This window comes from Hydra vulgaris, chromosome 01 (genome assembly GCF_038396675.1).
Source record: "Hydra vulgaris chromosome 01, alternate assembly HydraT2T_AEP".
NCBI classification, from domain to species: Eukaryota; Metazoa; Cnidaria; class Hydrozoa; order Anthoathecata; family Hydridae; genus Hydra; species Hydra vulgaris.
In genome coordinates, this window is record NC_088920.1 from 53,708,157 (window position 1) to 53,734,001 (window position 25,845).

The 25,845-nt window shown below is 26.5% G+C and overlaps 1 protein-coding gene across 2 annotated transcripts in view; it reads right to left on the reverse strand.

Moving 5' to 3' along the window:
- The window catches only part of LOC101237218 (uncharacterized), a 76,633-nt gene that overhangs the window by 6,688 nt on the left and 44,100 nt on the right, over nt 1-25,845 (reverse strand). The window contains exons 9-13 of one of the 2 annotated variants that reach the window (XR_010635950.1): nt 9,253-9,411; nt 8,740-8,846; nt 8,534-8,625; nt 4,631-4,657; nt 511-597 (exon numbers count right to left, since the gene is read on the reverse strand). Coding sequence is in view for 1 of the 2 variants with exons in the window: in XM_065788601.1 (XP_065644673.1) it covers nt 524-597; nt 4,631-4,657; nt 8,534-8,625; nt 8,740-8,846; nt 9,253-9,411 (459 nt within the window). In the remaining variant the exon portion in view is untranslated. The remainder of the gene's footprint in view (nt 1-510; nt 598-4,630; nt 4,658-8,533; nt 8,626-8,739; nt 8,847-9,252; nt 9,412-25,845) is intronic. The other variant, XM_065788601.1, reaches the window with a different exon arrangement.

Here is a 25,845-nt window from a genome sequence, read left to right on the forward strand (position 1 = left end):
CTTTTGGGACTCAGCATCCCTGGTTGGTTTTGTAAAAAACCAGGAATATATAGCGAAACAAAAAATGATAGAAAAATCGCAAATAACACTTAAAAAGCCAGCATTTAAAATATTGTTGCAAAAATGCAACACGATGCAATATAGGGTTAACTATAATAAAGGTTTAAAGCAGGTTTTTACAGACCTAAACCAAAAAAAAAGCCTTTTTTTTTTTTTTGCAAAAACCATTTTTACAATGCATACAAGATTTTAAATCAGCGGTGATATTAATATTTGCACCTTTATAATTACTAATAGTTTCAACCTAATTCTATTAATATAATACTAATTAAATAGTTAATTATAATAAATATATTAAACTATAATACAATACTTCTTTTAAAAAATGAAGATATAACTTAATTCTAAATTTATATAAAACAGATAAAAATTACTATATTACATATATATAAAAGAAAAATCATTTAAAAAAAACACAAATCATAAAAAGAATATTTAAAACAAGTTTACCATTTAGACTTACTTTGAATGAAAAATTCGAATGAATGGAAACATAGCTGTAGTTGCAACAAGAATTAAAATTGTAGCTTGAAGTGTCTAAAATTATTTGAACAATATTTTACTAATTTGATAGCATAATGTATGTAATTTTACTTTTATATTATAATATCATTTTCTGGTATCTGTTATATTTGTACATCCAGTGGTGGTTTCTGGAGTGTATATATATATGTTATTTAATGAGTGCACTATGTTCACTGTACTATAAACTCTCCCCACTCCTAATATTTTTGCATTTAATCAATTGTATGCATCAGTAAACACGACTTATGTTGTCAAAGAAAATCTGAATTAAGTGCTAAATAAGTACATTTTCAATATTTTTAAAAAACACATTTCTAAATTAAAATGTAATTGTTTCCTTTGTTTCTTCCCAAGTTTTATTTAAGTCACCCATGGTAGTCAAAATGAACCATTAACATTTATTTATTTAATTTACAAAATAAAATAAAAAATAATATAATAAATACATTTACAATACAAATAATATTAATGCTATTGTTTGTTTAAAGTAAATTAACTAAAGCAGATTTTAGCTTTTCTCCATAATTTTTGTGTCATATGGCTATTTATTAGTTTATTAAAGTTATTTTACACTTGTAAGGAATAGCTTCACTGCATTGTTATGCATAGTTACCTTAGCTATTATTATTTTATTTTACAAAAGAAAGAAAATGACACACTAAAATATGTGCTTTCCACAAAGCTATTAAATCATAGTCAAAAATATATTTTGTATATTGTTGAAAACTAAAACATAAACTTTTGAAGTATTTAAGTTTACCAGAATTTGTACCCAGCTCCCGATTAAAAACTGATGATTTTACTAATGAAAATGCAGTTAATGTAACACCCCTAAATCAAAACATCTCTAAAATATCTAACAGGGACATAAATCTTTTAAGAGTGTTTAAGAGTGTTGGTAAAATCCATCTTTAAAACATCTGACAGGAAGTTGACAAGGATTATCTATTAAGATTGATTTCTTGACAGGAACCTATTAAGATTGTTTCTATTTAAACCTAAACTATGGTATCCTCTCATTACCATGTAATTTGTTTTCAACCAGTTTTGAAAAGCTGGTCAAATGCATAAAAGAAAAGTACAAAGTTTATCCATCATAATGTAAAGTTCAGGTAAAGGAAAAATGCATTCAAGAAAAGTTTTGTGATCATCTTCCAAGTAAATTAAACGTATCATTTTTGTATTTTTGTATTTTTAATCATTTTTATCCATCACATACATAACAACATGTCTAAGGAGCCCAATATTCTTAGTTTCCCAATTTTAAGGGAGTATTCTCCTTTGCAATACAGACAGGCATATCTTTCAGAGTGACTTAAAAGTCCAAAAACACTGTTTCCACACTTTCAATCAAATGCCAGACTAAAACATCTTCAAGTTTAAATTTGCCAGACTAAAACATCTTCAAGTTTAAAAGGCTTCAATTATTTCAAATCTAAATTTCTCAATGGTAAGATATAACAACATTTCACACAAGAGTGTTCATATATGTCAGATGAATAATGATTTTTTGGGTCAAAAATATAAAAGATAACTTTTGAGAAATTTTGAAATTCATCTACAGATATTTTTACTAATAAATTAAGATTATCAATAATTCCTGCTAAGAAAATAGAAAACAATTTGTTGTTATTTCTAGAGGGTTTTAATACATTTGATAGCTCCATAGTAATTTGGAATGAGATCTGATTCTCTTTCTATACAACTTTCATTTCATTTGCTCCAAGAAGATTTCTATGCATAACATATTGATATTTCCATAGTAACACAGAGAAGATTTCCATGCATAGATAGCATGAACTGCTCTCTGTTTAAAATGCTTTTATGTTCCATTTTTCATTTTAACTATCCAGATGGTACTTAATGTGAATTTTTATCTTTAAGTTTTTCACTGATGTCTCACATAATGCTATAGTGTATACAGATATAAATAAATTATATTTATATCTATGTATAAAGTATATATGTAAATTATGTTAGCGTATTCTGCAAATAGAGTGCATAATGTTCTTAAAGGATAATAAATAATAAATTAGTAACTCTAACCTTATTTTTTCTTCCTTTGGAAGTTCTAATCTCATTTTTATTCTTTAAAAACAATAAATTAGATTAGTGTTTTTACTAATTTATATATATGTATATGCATAAGTGTGTGTGTGTGTATATATATATATATATATATATATATATATATATATATATATATATATATATATATATATATATATATATATATATATATATATATATATTCATATATATATATATATATTCATATATATATATATATACATATATATATATATTCATATATATATATATATATATATTCATATATATATATATATACATATATATATATATTCATATATATATATATATATATATATATATATATATATATATATATATATATATATATATATATATATATATATATGTATATATATATAGGCAATTAATTCATATTAAAGTACCTTTTATATATTCTCAAAACAGCTAGAAAGGTGTACAACATCGCTTTGTTAAGACTAAATAACTTTCTTCTGCTGTGGGAACAAACAACTGAGAGACAAACCTTAAGATTGGAATCAAAGTTTGGCCAAAGGTATTCTTGTATTTTTTTGCGTATCAAAGTGTTATAGGCATTAGATATTTAGATCTAATATTTTAATTTGTCAAGTAAAAAAGTTAAACTTTGCTGCCATGTTGGAAAATGACAACTACATCTAGAAAGCAGTGGTAAATAGATTAATTTAATTACCTGATAGCTAAAAACTAGCTAATTTATTAAAACTTTGCAAAGCGAAAAAATATTTGTTTATATTTATATATTTTAAAAATATAAACATTTAGCACTTAGTTCAAATTTTTTTTGACTACATAATCAGTTATATACTAATGTATATAACTGATTAAATGCAAAAATGCCAGGAATGGAGAGAGTTTTAAACTTGTTGTCAAATTGGAGAACAGCAGTGTTTCACAGGAAGACATGTGATTGCATGCAATTATATGACCGCGCAAAAAATAATTTGTTTTGACAATTTGACTACAACTTTTGACATATTTTCAAAATTTAAAAATGCGCTACAAAAACTTAACAAAACTTTTTTATATATGTTTCAAAAGATAAACATTTATCATAAAAAATACATAATTATATAAGTAAAAAAAACAACAGTTTATTAATACTTATTATAAAAATTCATTAGAAGTGTTTTGTTACTTCATTAATAAGTGTTTCGATAATATAAAAGCATTTAAGATCAAACTTATTCAATTGTAACGGCTTTCTAAAACATGTCTTTTTTTTTTTTAAACAAAATTTTGTTTATAGTTTCAAATGTGTTAACTTTAACTATTTTTATATCAAAATTTGATAGAGACTTTTGTTGTCGTAGAATGTCATCGTTTATAAAAACAAAATATTTTATTTTTTAATAACGTTTATTATAAAAAATGCACACTTAAACAATTTATAAATTAAAAATTTGAAAAATATATACAATTGTCAATTATACTTTAAAAAAAACCATTATCAGTAAATTGTTACTTTATTTAAAAGTGTTTCGCTAATATAAAAACATTTGTAAAGAAGTTTTGATGTAATTTATTTCATTTAAAGTATAATTCAGAATATTTTTCATTCAGCGCGTTTTTAAATGCCGGGGTCAAATTGTCAAAACAAAATGTAATTTGCCTGGTCATATAAAGACGTGCGATCGCATGTCTTCCTGTGAAAGACTGAACAGTGTGTTAATAAATAATTTATCAGACTTAACTTATTAGCTACTTAAGTTATGTTTAAGACACTAATCAATCATGATTATAATACTTTATCTACTTGTTACTTATGTTAGTTATGTTTATGATAGTAAAAAAAAAATAAAGTAGTGTAGAGTATCTTTAATAAGGCACCAGGTCTTTCCAGGACCTAAAAATGAGGTGTTATGTCTTAGACCCAGTCACTTTAATGACTGATGTTATTTATTCCAATCTTATATTTCTCATTTAAAAACAAAAAAATAATTCAAAACTTTACCAAAATGCCACCAAATCGTCTTTCAAGCTAAAATAAAATAAAAAAAAATACTTATTACGCAATTTTTAGAGTTTTATTAGGAAAACAAACTTATATCAAATCAACCACTTCAAACATAAACACCTTTTTTTTTAAAGCTGTGTAAATAGACTTACTCTATAAATATAAAACCTTTTACTTTTAAAAATTAATTGAGCCGCACTGTGACGTAATTTTATTTTATTTAATTACTTGAATGAAAATTTAACTGAAAATACAAAATATGTATAAATTAAAACACAATTTAAAAATGTTAGTTTACTGATTTTTATTTGAGCCAAATAAAATAAAAGGTTTGTAAAAGAGTATTAACACATAATTTAATAACAACTTACTGCAAACTATAGCTTATTTCAAACCACTACATATAACATTTTTTATTAATACATGAATAAAAAATGAAATTTGTAAATTTGTATTTGTAACTTGTCTCCAAGACAACTCACTTATCTTCATTCCTCAACTTATGTCTTGTCAGACTCTCACCTAATTTTTAAATAATGTTAAAACAAAAAACTATTTTTTTAAAATTTGTAAAAAACTTTATTTTATTAAAAAACTTATTTATTTTCTATTTATTTCACATTTTGAATTCAATACCGTACAGTAAAATAGACCCTGCTATGACCTCATTAAAACGTTTTTATATTCTATATTAAAGTTACTCTATTACCATAATTCCTACCACTACTATAAGGCCAACATTAAAGCCGACATTAAAAACATCTTTTTTTATTTTACGACTTTTTTCGAAAAACTTTAATTGGTCTTTTAAGTTCTAAAATATATTCTGATAAACTTTGACGCCTAATTATAATTTATGATAGGATTTTTTTATATTGAATCCTATCATAAATTAATTTTCATTTAATAAAGGTGTTTTCCTGTACTCCAGCTCCTCCAACATCTCTGCACCTTTTAACTGGAAGTGTATTTCCTCCTGTTACATACTTTGTTTACTTGGCCTCATAGTAAAAGTATAAAACCTGTTTTACACTTTTACTATGACCAACAACAGATACTTCTTTTAGCGTATAAGAAACAACTCTGTCAGCATCATTTTGATTATTTGAAGTAATTAAAGAGTGGAGATTTTGAAGTAATTTTTGTTGCAAGAAAGGACAAATAACAGGACCAACAATTTGATAGCATAATGAGCAAATTGAATTTCTTTTTTTTTAATTAAATCTTTACAGATTCTATATAGGTGAATTCAGAAAGATTAAGATGCACAACTACTTTTAGAACACTGCCCTAGGCAGCAAATAGCACAATATTAATTATCTTCTTGTTTAACTCTTTCCAGCTTTTAAACTTGATGAAAATCATTTAGCCAGAAAGTCTCCACAACTTTACTGATAGCTTTACCTTTCTGTTTTAAATAAAAGCTTTTTTCTTGCAGATTCTCCAAATTCCATATGAATGAGAATTTAGGTTTAAAGTCCAGGGTCCACAAAGTCTTTAACCAGATGAATCAATTAACAATTCTTCTCCAAACATACACATTTTTTGTCTTTATTGGCACAACAGAAACAGATCCATCTCTTATTTTCTGAATGAAATCCTGCTTTTTGCAAACACATTTTGAACCAAAACATTTTTGTTAAGTATTTTCTGTATAAGATTATTTTAACTTTATAAATCAATATTCTAACAAATGATCTAATTTTAAAAAATTATCAGATGGTTGGTATAATTTGCTGAGACTAATTTGTCTAGATTTTGTGGTATTTATGCCATTAGCTTGTTATTAGTTCATTTGCAATTAATCAATAAACAAGAATAGTTTAAAGTTTGAAGCACAAACCATGCATTTTGCAAACCGGAGAAAAAAAAACACCAAAAAAATCTCTACTGTACCCCCTGGTTAATGAAAATTAATTTTCCAAAAAAAGTGAACATAATTAATTACAACCAGAATAAGTATCAAACTCTTATTTGTAATATGCTTTTAAATTTATCAGATTTGATATATTAATATGCTTTTAAATTTGTCAGATTCAACTGCTAAGTCAAGTCTATGGATCAGTCTTTTGAAATTATGATCAAACAGACATTGCAATTCTATTTCAGGGCTGGTATCAGTAATGATGATGAAATTTTCAGCAGTATAGCAGTTTGTTTTAGCCTTGACTTCATAACCATTTTCCATTAGCAACCTTTAACTGTAATTGTCTATAGTCATGCTTTAGTCTCACATAATTCCTTTAGCTGGAGAAAAACAACCTTTGATGCTACACTTTCCATTACCTGATTGTAAACCTACCTAACTTTTAGATTTTCAGGCCATCTAACTTTTTATCCAGTGGAACACTCTAGTGGAAATATTTAATGCAACAACAAAAAGTACAGAAACTGATTACAACTTTCAAACTACCACACTTTGTACAGTTATAATCTAAATTTTGAAAATAGTCTGTCAATATCTTACAAAAAAGGTGGGGTTAATTGAGCAGGTCCTGGATTGTTTGTGTTCAAAATAGGTAACTTTTAAAAATGGAACAAACTTGAATATGTGTAATATTGATACTAATAAACCAAATAAATCATAAATAAATAATTTTTTGTTAAAAAGTTATTGACATTAAAACTATTATTTGTCCATTTCCCATCAACAATATTTGCCCATTTACCCCAACAAATAACTTTAAATGCTCACAACTTTTAAACGTAAATTGAAAAAAACTTTAGTTTTTTTGATAAAAATTTTAGGAAAAATTTTTAGTTTAAGTAAGATTGACTCTGATCATTTGGATACAAAAATAAAAGAAGATTTTGATCATTTTGTTGAGGATTTTAGTGATATTTTACATAACAAATTTATAAAAACCGTTTAATATTTAATTTGAATTACTGTTCTAAAATAATAAACAGTTGAGCATTTTTATTGTTGTACATTTTTATTTCAATGACAGAAGTGCAAAAATGCAATGTTCCAATACACTTAAATCAAAGTTTGAAAAACAAGAGTTTAATCAAAGTTACGACTTACAAAACTTCAATTAGTGTACAAAGACCAAAAATTTCTTTTAAAGCTTTGTTTATTGCATAAAAGCAAACAAATAAAAAAATGATAATAGAATTTTTTGAATAAAAAACCGCACTTAACTACTCTATGACATCTAATTTGACAAAATTAAAGTCAGCTTATAATAAAACACATTAATTTAATTGAGGTAACAAATTAAATTTATTGTTTTTTTTTTAACACAAATCAAAAGACTATAATGCTTTTAAAAACAAGGTTGTTGCTACATTGACTATCTTATAGTCTACTGCATACAAGGGAGTGCTGCTACATCAACAATCTTATAGCCTGCTGCTACAAGGAAGTGTTACTGCATTGACTATCTTATAGCCTGCTGCAATTTTAAAAACATTTAAAAACCAAAACATTTTTGTTAAGTATTTTCTGTATAAGATTATTTTAATTTTATAAATCAATATTCTAACATTAACTTAAACAAATCTGATAATTTGTTTAAGTTAAGATTTAACTTAAACAAATTATCAGATTGTTGATATAATTTGCTGAGACAAATTTGTCTAGATTTTATGGTATTTATGCTATTAGTTCATTTGCAAGTAATCAATAAAGAAAAATAATTTCAAATTATTTTTATTTATTTATTGATTAATTGCAAAATGAGAGGCACAAACCATGCATTTCGCAAACCGGAGAAAAAACAACCCCCAAAAATCTCTACTGTATCTCTAACCTGACAATGGAAAATATATATATATATATATATATATATATATATATATATATATATATATATATATATATATATATATGTTAATAAAAAAAGAAATACACTTACATAACAATTTAAAAAAATGGATCAAAAATAAAAAAATTACCCTTGAAAATAGAATAGGCTGTAGTATGACTGATAAAACAGCAGGTACCAATAATGCAATACCAATTTTATCAGTATCAAAAGATAGACCGCCTATAAAAAGTGAGTTAAATTAAAATAGATATATAAACAAATTTGTAAATATATAACTGCAAACCAAGCATAACAATAAATATGAAAAACATTTAAAAAAAATTAAAAACATACCATAGTTTAAGCTTGTAGCCATCCATAATGCTGAAAGTTCTGAAAAACCAATAATGCAAAACCCTGATATGCCAAACATGATAATAATCAACACCACATATTTGTCACTGATATAGAAAAAATCATAAAAACACACTGATATATTAGAACAAAAAAAACATAAAAAAAAACAACATGTTCATATAGAACACATAAAAACACACTAGTATTGAACAGCACTTAAAACACAATGATATTGAAGGACACATAAATATGCAATCATAAAGAACAAATAAAATATGCAGGTAAAGAAAAACACATATACATATTGATAAAAAAAACTACATAAAAAACACTAATAAAGTACACAGAAACACATTTAAGAAACACAATTCTAAATAAAATTTATCTTAATTACTTTGAAGGAAAAAAAATTGGCTATTAAATTTGAAAAACATTTAAGATTTCATTAATTATAGTCTTTTTTATAAAATTAACAATTTTAGATAACAATAGTTTTCTTTTAAAAAATACCTGCAGAGCTCCACAATCGACCATTTTTTTATATTACAACATTTTTGATCAGCTTGACTTTTTTCAATTTTTTTTTTATTCAAATTATTAATCTCAGTCATTTCCTCAGATAAGAGACCTTGAGATTCGTGCATCTTTGTGTCATCTAACAAGTCTGCCCTAAAATATGTAGTAAAATCATCAAAATAAAAATACTACTCATATGGTTTTTAGAAAACATTAAGAAGTTTTTTTTATACTGTTTTATGTTAATATTTATTATTTCATTTCATTATCTTTATATACATCATTTTCATTATTTTTTTATTATATAATTATACATTTAAGTATACATATTATCTGTTATATATATATATATATATATATATATATATATATATATATAATATATATATATATATATATATATATCTAAATAAAACGTGGAACAAAGAGTTTATAAAATATTTTCTTTACTATTTTTATCTAAATTCATATTCATCAAAAAATTTCAATTTTCATACAATAATCTCTTAGTGTTCAGTTTTTATGACCCTGTAATGTTTACACCTCCCTCAAATTGAGGGGGGTTAAAACTTTATAAGGTCATAGTTTTTGAAAAATAAGAGATTTTTGCATGAAATTTGAAATTTGTTAATGAATATAAATTTAGATAAAAATAGTAAAGAAAATATTTTATAAACTCCTTGCTCCCACGTTAAAGGCCAGGTGGGCCCAAAAATTATGGGTTTTTTTGTTCTCAAGCTCCAATCACCCCAATTCTTTGCAAAACATTCTTTTTTGATATAAGCATAAACATACAAAAGTTTGGAGTTTGCACAATGCCTGTAAGTGTCAAAACTCAAAATCCAGTGTACACCACTGTGTATATATATATATATATATATATATATATATATATATATATATATATATATATATATATATATATACATATATATATATATATATATATATATACATATATATATATATATATATATATATATATATATATATATATATATATATATATATATATATATATATATATATATATATATATATATATATATAAACGAAAAAGAAAAAACTTATTATGCAACTTTAAGTTTCATGCCTAAGAGCAATCATCAGCCATACATTACAAAATTAAAAATTAAATTCGAAGTGTAGGCACAAAAAAACTTATTTTTGTGCCTACACTTCGAGATTATTTCACTCCTTGTATTAAGTAGGTTATCTCCTTTATACATCAGAATTTGAAACTTCTCGTTCAAACAGAGGTTGCAAACTCTTGATGCTGGGTTGTATAGTTTGCATTGTTTAACAATCTTCCATCTGAAAAAAGGTGTATAGTTTTTTTTCTTTTAATTTCTATTTGATAACTCTGTATCATTCTTATATCTAGCTGCATTAAAAGATTTTAAGTGGTTTGCATACCGAACTTAAAAAGATGTTTCACTGAGTCCAAAATACACTTTTTCTTTATATTCCGGATTGTTTAAATAGATAGTGGCCTGATAAACAATGTTGTTGGAAAGGCAATGGTTGTTGATTGGACATTTGGATTTGTCAATGCAGTTGCATTTCATTTCATTAGTTTTTGTCTCCTTATGTAAAATGCTTTTATTGTGAGAGTTGATAATGGATTTTATATTTGGCATGCAGAAATAACTTATTTTGATTGTGTTTCTATTAAATATTTTACAAAGTCTGTGGTTAACTGGAAAGTGGAGGTTTATGAGGTTCAAAAAACATTTACCTATTTTTGTTACTATATTTGCACTGAAAGGAGGATTATACCAAATCATCTTGCGTTTATAGTTGCTGTTTGTTGATTTTATACTTGGATGGTATGCAAGTTTGCAATTGTACCTGGATTTTTTCAAGGCTTCTTAAAAGGCTTGAGTAGAACTTTGGTACGCAAAAATATTGGTCAATAATGGACGTTACTTTGGATTAGTTTTAATGATTATTTGTGGTTGTTCTTATGCTAAGCCAACAATATCTTTGGATATAAGAACATTGTATAGAAAAATATAGCATGAAAATTCAAATTAAAAAAAAAAAAAAGAGATAAGCCTATGCGAGCTGAGATAAAAAAAAGAGAGTGGTGGAAAAAAAATATGTTGTGCCTATAATTAGTATTTTTGTAGTTGGTTAATCTACCAATTGGTAATTGATAATGCAAATCTAGTTAAACTTTTTTGTAAATATATAATTTTCATTATATTTTGTTTCATTGTTATGTATAAATAAATTGATTTCCAGTTAATACATGTGATTTATTTATTTTCATTTATATGCCGTTTTATAAAGTTTAATAAGTCATTAGTTTATTAAACAATGTTAAAAGATAATATTGTAGCATGCCAAAGTGGTTGAAGTAATTCACGTGGGTTTAAACTTTTTCATTTTCACACTTAATTTTTTTCTAATCTTTTCCAATTTTCTAGAATACAAAATAAAACAATTTTAAAGATATATAGATATTACATGCATATCATATATAAAGGTATTATATACTGTAACAAACGAAAGAGAGAGAACTTTTTAAAAAGCTTTTTAAAATTTCTAAAAACATGAAAACACTGTTAGAAATTTGTTGTGTATATGTCATGATAGAGTTTAAGGTTTTAATTACCTTAGAAATAAATTAAGTGTATGCATTAAAGAGACAACATTCTTTTTTATAGAAAAAAGATTTTACATGGACACTTTAACTTTCTTTAAAATTAACAGGGCAAGAGTCCTAATAACAGGGATTGTCTTTTTCTGGATATTTCCGGAATTCCGGATTTTTTACATCTTTTAGTTTTTCCAGATAGCCAATACATTTTTCTAAACATATACAAGTTTAGGAATATATTTTTGTAATTTATTTGTTTTTTAAGCTTTTTCACTCATCACTCATACTAAAATTAAAAAAAGTTTGAAACAACTCATCTAAAAGCAAAATTAAGATGAAAATAAGGGAAAATATATTCTGGATATTTTACCCAAACAATTTTCTGGATTTTTTAAAATTAACTTGGATGATCTATGGAATAAGCAGTTGATGGCCTAAAAAAAATTAATAAAAACTTATTAAAGAAAAAAATAATAGGGTCCGTCCCTGTTTGTTTTTTTTATATATAAAAATTATTGAAATAAAGCAAAATTATTAATATCGTAGCTGTGGAATAGACTTACCATGACCAGTAAAATATTAATATTCAGTAATAATTATACGGGTCATGTTAAGTCCGTTATTCCACATATTTATATATGTCATATTTTTTGAAACTCTTTATACCAATGGTATTTCATTAACACAATTCAAGCGGGTATTCTAAATATTATTTAGACTGGTACTGATATCCAATTTGCTGATAAATAGCGATTCGCACAACATCTATCAAAACGTTAAAAGTTAAATATAATAGAAAATTTATTTTATAGCTTTCAAAAAGTAAACAATAAGTATAATTTTTATATATAAATTTAATTATTTTTCTACCTCTTACTAAAATATATAGAAATAAGGAAAAAGTATAGAAAAGGTCAGTGTGGAATAGATTTACCAAGACCCGTATTTTACGGGTCATGACAGCTAGTATCTATATATATATTAATGATCTTAGTGTTGTACTTAATAAAACTACCGTAAGCTGCTGCTTGGGTCATTCTCTCATTAACCATCTTCTTTATGCTAATGATATTGCCCTGTGTGCACCGTCAGCCACAGGTCTCCAGATCTTACTTGATTTATGCTCTGGGTATGCTGTAAAACATGATTTAGCTTATAACAATATTAAGTCTCAAATAGTGTGTTTTAAAAGTTATGAACCCCTTGTAAATAGCCCTTGTTTCTCACAATCTAACATGGTTCTCACATACACTATGCAATATAAATACTTAAGTCATTATATCTCAAACAATATGCAGGATGACAAAGATATTCTAAAACAAGTAAGTTCTATCTATGCCAACCTCATCCGTAAAAAGTTCAGCATAACAAAAATACAAACAAAGATCATGTTATTTAATGCCTTTTGCAGTCCAATTTATGGATGTCAGTTATGGTACCTCTTGCGAAAAAAGACTCATTTTATTGTCTATGCGTCACATATAATAATGCACTTTGCTTGATATCAAATAGACCACCATGGAACAGTGCTTGTGAATTATTTGTCAAACATGGTGCCCATTCACTTAATGTTGTTATTCGTAAGAAACAATACTCATCATTGCTACTGTTGCAGAATTGTGGAACCTCATCATAAAAGCTTTTGTTAACTTTGACAGGTTCTTGCAGTCTCCATTGATGTTTAAATGGAGAGCTGAGTTATATTTATAACATTAAATTTTTTTTTTTTTGAGTTTTGTTTATATTCAAGTGCGTTATTTTTTTAATCTACTTTATTTTACACATTGTATACTTATTTTCTTGGGCCTTTAACTTGTCAATAAATTTGAATGATTGATATCTATATATTAAATAATTTATATATTTATATATGATATATCTATATATTATGCATATATATATATATATATATATATGATATATCTATATATTTATATATATACATATATATATATGTATATATATATATATATATATACATATATATATATATATATATATATATATATATATATATATATATATATATATATATATATATATATATATAGTTCTATAAATTGTTGGCTTTGGGAGTACGTTAAGGTAAAAAATGATTCTTTTGCCAACATATACATCACTTTTAATTACTTTTGACTTTTGTCCAATATTTCCGTGTTGTCAGAAAGTTAAAACCATTAATTTAATTACAAATTAATTGTTTTTTAAAAAACCGCAAAAACGCAAATTGAATTGACCAGAATGTTTTTAAAAACATTCTGAATGTTTTTAAAACACTCTGAATATTTTTAAAACATTCTGAATGTTTTTAATGATATAAAAAACAATGTTTTTATTTTTATTTTTTTAATAAAATGTTTTTATTTTTATTTTTTTTAATAAAATGATGCACAGAGTGTTGCTACGTCGATCTTATAGCCTGACTCGCAACGGAGTGCTTCTACATCGACTGACAAATAACCTGACTTGCAACGGAGTGCTGCTACATCAACTGAGGGTTTGGTTGGGGCAGGCAGTCTATCAAGTAATAAAAAAAAAAAATAGATAGATATAGATATATAGAGAGATAGATGCACTTGAGTGTACATGAAGCAATTAATTTTTTAAGAAATAATTTGGTAGTTAGCTGCATATGAAACATCTAAGGCTGAGTGTACCTTTTTAGAAGCATAAGGTAGATTTAAACCTTAATCTTCTTGATTATGAGCTGAGTGTTTTACAACTAATCTACTACTGCATTTTTAGTTTATTAACTAAATCTTAACTAGCTAAAAATAAAAATTAAAAAAAATTTTTAATTGGTCAAATCATTAAAAGAAGTAATTAAGTATTGAAGTTAATTTGTTATGATATATAGAAAAACATTTGCTTAATTTCTAATTAAATGTCCATTCAATCTTAATAATTTAAAACAAGAAACAATTCTGACAGTGTCAAGTAATAAAAGTTACCTGTACTGTGATTTTGACCAACATTTATTAAAAATCAACTGAAAGATTGACAATGTTATTTTCAAGAAGGATAAAAATTGTAATACAATAAAAACTTTTTGATAAAGGAAATATTCCCTGGAAATTTGAAATAACTATAAGCTATTTGAAAATAACTAAACTTGAATTAATAAGATATAATAAGAATTAACAATATATTAACTTTTTAAAATATTTAATTTTCCCTGGAGATTCGAAATAACTATAAGCTAAATGTTTGAATTACTAATTAACTATTATAATTATTATAACAATTATTTTAGGTGGTAACTAATAATAATACTGGTAAGTAGTAACTTTAGAATTATTAACACTTTTATTTTAAATTGATGAAATATTTTTCACATGTATATTAATGAATAAACTTCTTGAGGGAGTAAAACAGTAAAAACAAGATGGCTCAAAAAAATTGTATAAGTCTTTTCTCAATTTATTTAGAGCAAAATTCACATTTGAAATCAATTTTAAAATGTTTTAACTAATTAAAAACATTGAAACAAATCATACAACTTTAATCATGCAAAATTAAAAAAAAAGTTTCCGTTATCCAATTATTAATTTTTTCAATTACAAAACACATTAGGAGATCATAAAAACAGTTTTTGACATTTTGAGTAAAAACATTTTTTTTTTCTTCTAGTGAGTCCTTTTTTACTGCAGTATGAAGGGGTAAAGTATAAGTGACATTCGTCTGACAGGATAAACTAGTTATTAGAACTAATCCTTATCGAAACGTCAGTAGTAGACGCGACTCTAAGGAGATGTTTATTACCTAACCACTACACAAATTACGTTTACACATTAACATTGACATTTTTTTTTCCATTCTTAGACCTTACATTGTTGTATGCATATTTTGTATTTTGCAGTTAAAATTTTATTTTGCAAGATTTCGTTTGGTGATATACTTGTTGTATATCTTTATTCAATCTAAGTGTTTATAAAAAATTTTATTTTTTATAATTGTAAGTATTGATTGGGTGCAATGTTTTATTTTTGTCATGTGTCTGTTTTATTTTTGTCATTGTATTGATATATTTTTAAATATTCTTCTATTAATCTTTATTTTTTTCAAAATATGCTTTAAAATTGTCAAAATATGGTTGGTTCAAAAAATAATTATCCTCTATTCTAATGTACTTCATTTTTCCCTCAGGCATTCACTGCTAGTGTGCTAGTGTAATTTTTTAAACTCATTATCATGAGTTGGCAATGATAATGCCTGTTACATATTTAGAGATAATCAAGTAAATGAAGTTTTGGATAAAAGGCATTTTTTGGTGATCAAATGAAAGCTTACTTTAAATTTTATTAGTAAGTAGATTAAATTCTCAAAGCATCAAACTTATTTTTTTAAATTATTCTTTTAAATAAAATGTTCACTTAAATATACATTTATATATTAAACAAAATGAGTAGATAAATAAACTTTGATCTCTAAAAAACATAAGTTTTACAGGTATATGTTAATATATATAGTATTGCGCACTTAACTAAGCAATCAGAGGACATACTTAAATAGAAAGCTGTTAGGGCTTCAGTGCATACATTGATTGTCTATCTAGGGAGAACATTTAAAGGAGTATTGCTATATTGACTAAGGATTTAAATTGGGGGAGCAACTACTTTTACATTATTCTTTATTTTCTTTTTTTTCTGAAAATACTATTTTAAATCTTTCCAGGCAGCATATTTGCTCACCAAATGCTGATCTAAACTAAAAAAAAACAGGTTTAAAAAGACAGTCACATTTAAATTTTATTTAAACAAAGAGTATTAAGAAATGTCATAATGTAAAAACAGATCAAAAGGTAGTAGGACTACCTCTATTATGTAGTAGGAGTAGGACTACCTCTATTATGTAAAAATATTTTTGTTTGATGGCGTCTTTGTAAGAGTAAAAGGGTTTTTTGGCGCATCAAAATGGGAAAACCATAATATACTAATTTAAGTTTTTCTGAATTTTAAAGAAAAAACTGCTCCATGCTCTGCTGCTTTGTTGGGTTTGTTTTTTTAGGCAAAGGTTAGGAGAAATAAACTCCAACTTAAAAATCCCTTGCCTTGGAGTTATTGGTTGAGTAAAGTCTAGGGATAGTGTCTCAATAAAAAGTCTGATCTTGGACAGATGTTAACTGCATCCAGCTACTGTCTTACAGAAAGCCTCCTAGGTAAAGACTTTAGGGGAAAGCATAATAATTCTGTTGACCAGACTGAAATCCCTTTTTTATCTATTAGGCAGGTGTAAATGTAAACCTGTGTTACATTGTTCTCTGCCTAGGATAATGAATGCTGGATCTTTTTGACTCTACTCATAGATTTTTGCTTGTGTCTCCTTGATAGTGGCTAGCAACTCTTTCTGTTATCTCCTAATGATGGTACAGCTCTAAAACTCAGTTTAATGTTTCCATGTTTGCCAGCTGGTAGAAAGGTTCCCTGAACTCTGTGGTAGCTCTTAGAGAGGCAGATTCCATCAACAGCTGTAAAATATCAGAGTATTAACAGTGCTATGGCATGCATGGATGGTATCCCTGTCAATTCTTTTGGTGGCCATTGTTGAGGTCACATAATATACTTACACATCAATTCACTTATTTGTTAAAAAATTAGGTTTGAGTCCTTTGACTGTTCTTTTATGTGTTTTCACTCTTTCACCCTTTCTCTTTGTTCTTTATCGTTCTCCTTCTTCCCAAAACTGCACTTTTTTAGATATAATTTCTGATCAAATTGACCATGCTCTCTCACTTTACCCCTCTGCCAATATTGTTGTTATTGGTGACTTTAATGCTCAACACACTAAATGGTTTGGCTCTAACACTAATCATGATAATGATTATCTAATCATGATAATGAAAATCTGGAGAACAATCTGACCCCTCTAACAATTGTCCGATCGGGGTTCTATCTGTTATTAACAAGGTTTTTGAGTTTTTGATCAAGACTTTTGGTTATATATATGACTTGTAAATTTTAACTCCAACAAAACTCAGTTATTTACTGCAAACAATACTGTTGACATTCCTATATTGATGAATGGCAACCCATTCACTGAATCCTCTTCTTCAGGTCTTCTTGGATTATTGTTCACTACTGACCTCTCACAGACACCATACATATAATAGATTTCTAAGTTAGCATCTGGTAAGGTTGCTTCTTTTTATTGAGCTCACTATTTTTTTACTCCTGATTCCATTCTCTACATCTGCAAATCTCTTATTAGTCTCTCTATGGATTACAGTTGTCATATTTGGGCTGGTTCTTCTAATAATATTCTTTCTTTTTTTAGACAAGGTCCAAAAAACGCATTGTAAACATAGCTAGACCTGCTCTATCTGCTAAGCTTGAGCCTCTCTCCCATAGTCGTAAAGTTGCATTTTTTTCTCTTTTCTAAAAAATCTATTCAGTCTCATTCTTTTGCTCTATCTGTCTCTGCATGCTCTAAAATCTTCTATTTGTCTAGTTTCTTTCCTCTATTTATGACTCTATTCTTTGTTTTCTAGTAACTCTCAAATTGCTTGCAGCTTTGTTGACAGTGAATTTGATTTTTTTTTAAAAAAAAGAAAAGGAAAAAACCAGTTTTGAAAACCTAAAAAATACTGTCAAATAGAGAATTTAATTCTGAATTTAATTGTTTAGTTTCCTAATTTAAAACTACATATATTTATTCTAAATAATAAACTAACTTAGAGATGCTTCTGGTTTTTAAATTTTTAGCTTTTTAAAAATCATAAACTCTGTTTGATCACTAAACTCAATAGCTGCTACTAAATAGAAAATATTTATATTGATCTTGAATTATGATACAAAATCTTATTGTCTTATCTTAATCTTAAAATTATTACTATTATTTTTATTATTATTAAAGACTATGATTTAAACTTTAATACTTTAATTCATTTTATAAATCATCATATAAAACTAGAAAAATATAGCACGATAAAGTACAATATAATTATTAAAAAATAACAACAGTCTAAAGGAATTAAGCGGTGATCAAATATTTTAAATAAAAGAAATTGTTAAATAAGATATAAAATACTTTTATATTTTATTCAAATCTTATTCAATATTTTCTTATAAATTAAATGCTCGTAACTCTTTTGTAGATATGTATACAAAATTAAAGACGGAGGAGTTTAAAAATACATAAAAACTTATTTAAACTTTTTATTGTTATTTTAAAACAGAACAAAAAAACTCTAAGGACTTATTTTAAAAGATATCTTTTTTATTATTATTTTTATTAGCAATGAATTAATTTCTGATTTAAAACATTTAAATTTTTAAATAAATAATTCCTTTAACTCTCCCCCTAAACAAAAATTTATATTATTGTTTCATACAATGCGCATTATTTTTGCAGAAGTAAATTTATTGCTTTATTTTTTCAATAATTATTGCAATATGATAAATTGACCATTTTATTCATTAAAATCAGTATCATTAAAACAGTGTTCACGGTTTTTATAAACTGAAAATTTAATGACCAGAAATATTTCCAGATATTGCAATTTGCAATCACTTAATTCGAGCCTTGTACTTTAAATATAATCATTAAAATTAGAAAACATAATAAATTAATTAAAAAAAGTTTTTTTTTAAAAATTAAATTGACTGTTAAGTGAATTTGCAGTATAAAAAAAATATAGTCCAACTTGCTATAAAATGATCTCAGCCCCAGACCTCAAACCAATAAGTAGATTTGCAGTAAAATAAATACAGTTCAACTTGCTATTAAAACGATCTCAACCTCAGACATCAAACCAATAAGCACTAAAATTTTTAAATTACAAGAATTTAAAATGCTTTAAATCTTTTTTTGTCAGTTAAAAAAACTTTTTATCTGCACTTGCACTTTAAATGGACAATTATTTTAATAATTACAAGAAATAATACCATGAAGTCAATTGATAACATAAAAGCTTCACTTGTTTGCAAATGCAATGAGTTTTATGCCGAAAAGATAAAAAAGAACGCTCTCAAACTTACAGAAAATAATTAAAAAATTAACCAAAACAACTGATGCATCAAGCTTCTACTTACTGTCTTTTGCAGTTTAAATTAAAAAAAATACTTATATTAAGTGCCAAGCTGTTCCAACTGGCACAGTGTATACAAAATCAAATTCAGGATGATGGAGAAACTACAGTTTATTGAGTTGTTGGAACAGCTTTTTATCTCAGCAGTTAAAATGATTGGCAGTGAAAACATTCTTGTACATTACTCTATATTAAAATACACACAAAACTATTCACGAACAACAAATCATCCATCTATGTTTTACTCCCATTTTCACTTTGAAACTTATATTAAAATACTTCTTGAAAACAAAACAAATATTTTTTTCTTTTAAATATTTTATGAAATTATAACATGACAAAATATTCATGGAATAATAACATAAAAAATAGTTTATGGAAGCAGCAAAAAATTTAAAATTTTATTTTGTTTTAACTATAATATTACATTAATATGTAAACCAACCTTTATTTTTATATTTTTAAAATGCGCTTAACAATGATTCCAAATATTTTCATTATTTATTAAATATTGGGGAAAGAGGATAAAGCACTTATCATATATGGTTTGAACTGGAAAGAAGCAGGCATTACAAAATTACTATGTGTTTTTTTAATAATAGGAAAAGACAAGTAATTTAAATTCAAATAGAAATTAAAAAGCTCAATAGACAGTTACTTGATTTCATTTTTTTTTTTTTAATCAATTTTTTTTTTAATTTAAACTTTTTTTATTATTGTTATTACTATTATATAAATACTATTCGTAATAATAGTCATAGTACAAATAAACTAAAACCATACTGAGTCCTAGAGGCCTCATAAAAAAGTCCTAGATGTCCTAAAAATAACTAAAATGTTTTTTTAATCTTAGAATTTTTATTGAGATTATAGTTACTAATTTTTTCATTGTTTAAAAACAAATGGTCACACACAAGCAGTAAATTTTTTAAGGGCATTGTTTAAAAACAAATGTCCTTTTATGAGCCCTAGAGGCCTCATAAAAATTTCTTATACTAAATATAATATAAACTAAAATGTCTTTTAGAATTTTTAATGAGATTATAGTTACTAATTTTTTTAAGGACATTCTTTAAAAACAAATGGACACACGAGCAGTGAATTTTTTCAAGGACATTGTTTAAAAATGAATGGTCACACATGAGCAGTGATTTTTTCAAGGACATTGCTAAATTTGCACATTGCTTTCTCAAGATCAATTTTCATAAATAAAAATGGTCTTTTTTTTAGTATATCGAGTAAATGCCTAAAATTTAGAGTAATTGCTTAAGATTTCTAGGTTTTTTTAAAACATCTTTGCTTCCAACAAGGCTGCAAGCAACCACTAATTAAAGATGAAGATTGTAGAGCAAGATAACGATTGACGGACGACTTAAAGGATTGCAAATTATATGAATCAGGAAAGCAAGATGAAGGAAGCGAATTCCAAAGAGCTGATGTTCGAGGAAAAAAACTAGATGAATAAGCGTTTTTGGAGCACTTAGGAACAGTCACAGAAAAAGGATGACACATAATTGAATGACGAGTAACACGAGAATGAATTTTAGTGGATGGCGCAAGAGACGCTGGCTCTTTAGAACAGTGCCCACTATAGTATTTGTAGAAAAGAGAAAGAGAAGCAACATTATGACGATGTGATAATGGTTGGAGGTTGGCTGCAAGAGCAGGTCCAAATATGTTAACAATGCGTTTTTGCACTTTGTCTAAAAGAGAAAGGGCATCATTAGAAGATCCGCCCCAGATATGGCAACAGTATTCCATACAAGGCCGGATTTGAGATTTATAGAGATAGAGAATAGAATCCGAAGTAAGAAAGTGACGGGCTCAATAAAGAGATGCAACCTTAGCAGATGCTAATTTTGCAACTGATTTGATATATGGTTTCCAAAAAAGATTGGAAGTAAGAGTTAATCCTAGAAGATGAAGAGTAGGTGACTCATTGAGTACATCGCTGTTCATAAATATAGGAAGATCTAAATTATTGCGATAACGATTGGCTGAAAAAAATTGAGTTTTATCTGTATTGAAGTTCACCAGCCACTGTGAGCCCCATGCTGTAGCAGAAGTGAGATCCTTTTCAAGCTCAAATACCCCCTCCAAGCAATCAGAGGGTGTTGGTTTCTTATCACGACAAGAATAAATAGTAGTACCATCAGCAAACAATGCCACCTTAGGTGTGAGAATATCTGGAAGATTGTAAATGTAAATTAAAAAGAGTATAGGGCCAAGGATAGAACCTTGAGGAACCCCTGAAGTTACAAAATAAGAAGAAGAGTGCTGTCCATCGAGGACAACTTTTATACTGCGATTGGAAAGGAAGGATTCAATAATCTTAAAGTTGGTCTTACATTTTCATCATTTTTACTTTTATCACTGTCTCTGCCAATGTAATTATTGATAGTCAATGTTTTTGCTACTTTTTTACTGATGATTAAAATAAAAACAAATTTTTGTGCACTAACTGTACAAAAAACCTGTACATAACTATTTTATCCAATCATAGCCATAGCAGTAACAAGCCAAAAACAACAGATCTCACATCTATTACAACAAAAAATGGCATTCTTAATTATATGCAGGCATATGCAGCTGTCTACAAAATACGCCTTGGTATATTTTTTGTACACATAATCCTGCTATGCCTAAATTTAAATTGTACTTATATCATTTTTTACCGATACAACATACAAAAAAATAAATGGCACAATTTTTTTTTAAATTTATACAAAATATTAAAAAAACTATGGTTGGGTTTTATTTTTTTAAAAATAGAAAAATTACAAACTATTTGAAAATACCAGTATTTTAAAATAGTCAAGTATAATTTCATATAACATTGAAAAATCAACTGTGCTTAGATCAAAAATTTTCCAGCAAAAAAAAATAATAAATGGAACAAATTAAATAAATTTCAGAACTTAAACAAAAAATATTAATACTTAATTGGGTCACTTTTTTGCCTTTTTGCCACCCTTTGAATAACCACTTGCAGATATCAAGGAATCGATTCCACCAGAGCTTTCGTTTCTTTTAGATTTATTTTCTTTTATGCTTCAACAACTGCAGTTTTTTATATTATTTCGTATTGGGTTGATCTTAAATTTTCCAGTCTAGAATGCATCGTAAATGTTATATAGAACTAAGATCAGGGACTGGGCAGGACTTGTTGACCATTAAGGTCATCACACTAACTTTATTTTTTTTTAAATATTCCTTTGTTGAATTGACAGTATGCTTTGAGTCATTTTAAGGTTGAAACACAAAACTGTTTCCTGATCTAAATTTACAGGCAAAAGGCTTTGAATTCAAATTAAAAATGTCTTAAACAAATTAACTTTTTTAGTTAATTTTTAGCTCCTTGCCAAGCCATTGATCACTACAACATTTCCACCATGTTTTACTGTTCCTTTCATGTAACTCAATTTGCATGCCCTGGTGGAAACCTTGTTTCCACCAGACTTTATGTTCACCACCAGATAAAATCAGGTTAAATTTGGGTTCATCACTCTCAATTACTTTTTCCAGTACTCCATGGACATGTCTACTTTTTTGTAAGCAACAACTTTTGTTTTATGTCTCAATGTCAAATAAGATTTTTTATGACATACTCTACCTTGAAATCCTTACTTTTAAATTTTATTTTAGAAAGTTTGAACTAAAAACTTGATTTTGTGGTCAATTTGAACTTTTTAAAATAGCTTCAAAACCTGTTTTGCTTGAATTGTAAAATGATGTTTTGATCAATGGCAGCAGATGTTTTTCTTTTTTGGTTTCTTCCAGCAATATCAGATGTAGTTTCAATCAAATTATGCCACTTAATGTTGCTGATGGTTCGCAAAGGTATACTTAGGATGTTCTTTAAATCTGCAGCTAACAAGGTGTGTTCCAAACTTACTAAAGTTCTACAATATGAATAGAATCACTTAAAACTCAGTGAAATTGAAAGTCTCATTTTTTTGTGTGTCAACTTTTACGTAGCTCTCACCATTATTCGACAAATTCAAAACTAAATTTTGTTGAGAAGTTGTCCAATGTCATTTTACAATATGCATATAGCAAATTAATTGATTTTAATCAACTAATCAATGTCTTATGTTATAAATAACTTTAGACTTATCAAAATTTTAATTTTTAACTTAATTTTAAAACTTCGTAAAAAAACTAAACAAAACATTAGTGCTAACAACTATTTTTGCTGCCAGTATAACTTTTTGTTACTTTTTAAACAATAACTAAATGGTAAAACAAAATTTCTTTTTTTTTAAACATTTTCATTTCCAACAAGGCTGCAAGCAACCACTATTATAGTTTGGAAGTTACTGGAAGAGAAGAAATGAAGTTTATAAAGCAAGATAACGATTAACAGACTTAAAAGTTATACCATCATATTGCAAATTATATGAATCAGGAAACAAGATAAAGGTGAATATATAGGATCATAAATATATAGGAAGATCTAGATTGTTGCGATAACGATTAACTGAAAAAAATTAAGTTTTATCTGAGTTAAAGTTTACCAACCACTGAGAGCCCCTCTGTAGCAGAAGTGAGATTCTTTTCAAGCTCAAATGCCCCCTCCAAGCAATCAGAGAGTTGGCTTCTTATCAAGACAAGAGTAAATGTTAGTATCATCAGCGAACAATTAGATTAGAATTTCTGGCCACTTTAGATGTGAGAATTTTTGGAAGATTGTTAATGTATCTTGTTCTTCAGGGGTTTATCAAGATTCTTGTTAAGAATCTTGAGGAACCCCTCAAAAATATTGATAAATAAAATGAAATAAAATTTTTTTTTTTATGAATTTGAAAAATAAATTTAAAACTTTTTTTTTTAAGAAACAGTTTTAGTATTTGTCATCAAAAAGAGATTCAACATCTCCTCTACCATTATCACTGTTGCTAAAGAAATCAATTGTTTCACTTCTTTTTTGTTGTTGTTGTTAACTATAGTTTTTGCAAACACAACTATATAGGGGAGAGTTGCTATCATTGGAACAGTGCCTTAATTGGAACATTTGCATCTATTTTTGAAAAAAAAAAGAATTGCGGCTATATTTTGCATTTTTTTAGTAAAACGCCTTATTTTCTACATTTTGACACATTTTGAAAGTTATTCCTCAAAAAATGCATGTGCGCCATTGATTTAAAGTTTTTTGCATCATTTTTTTTTGGTGATCTAATTTTGTGTTCACGCTATATTGATTGCACTGGGTAAACTATACTGTTACAGGTTATACGGTTTTTGTGTTTAATTCGATGGTAAAAATGCAAAATAACAATCAACTTATCTTATAAATTGCTGCAAGCATGATATTGTAGTATATTGCAATGATATTGCAGTGATATAACAAAATAGTGCAAAGTTTCCTTGATAGGAACTATAACTTTTTCCTTATTTAATCAGTTATAAAATCAAAGGTTGTACGCCATGACAGTTGAAGTTTTAATACAATTTTTTGTTTGTAGACTTTCAGTTTGTCAGGGTAATATTGAATGAACTGTTTAAATTTTCACTGTAAAGATAAAAATCATTTTAAATCAACTTTTGTTGAATTTACTGGCTTTTTTTTTTTTAAAAAAAAACAACCTGTTCTGATTAAGGAATTTTTTTTTTTTTTTTTTTTTTTGTTGTTATTTCACCTCCCCAAGGCCCAGAAGGCCACTACAGATGAGGAGGCTACTTAATTGTGGTTATAACCCTCTCTCAACTCTATAACTCCGAAACACGAACCTTGACGAACAAGACCGCTGCGCGGAGAAACAAGTTGAGCGCGGTACTACCAGGGACGTGGTGGGGATCGAACTCGGAACCTCTCGCTTATCAAGCGAGCGCTCTACCACTACACCACTACCGCATTTTAATTATAGTGTTCCAATTTATACCGCATTTAATTATAGTGTTCCAATTTAGGGAATCAGTTGCCTTGATTGGAACAAAATGGTAGCTTTGCAAAAAC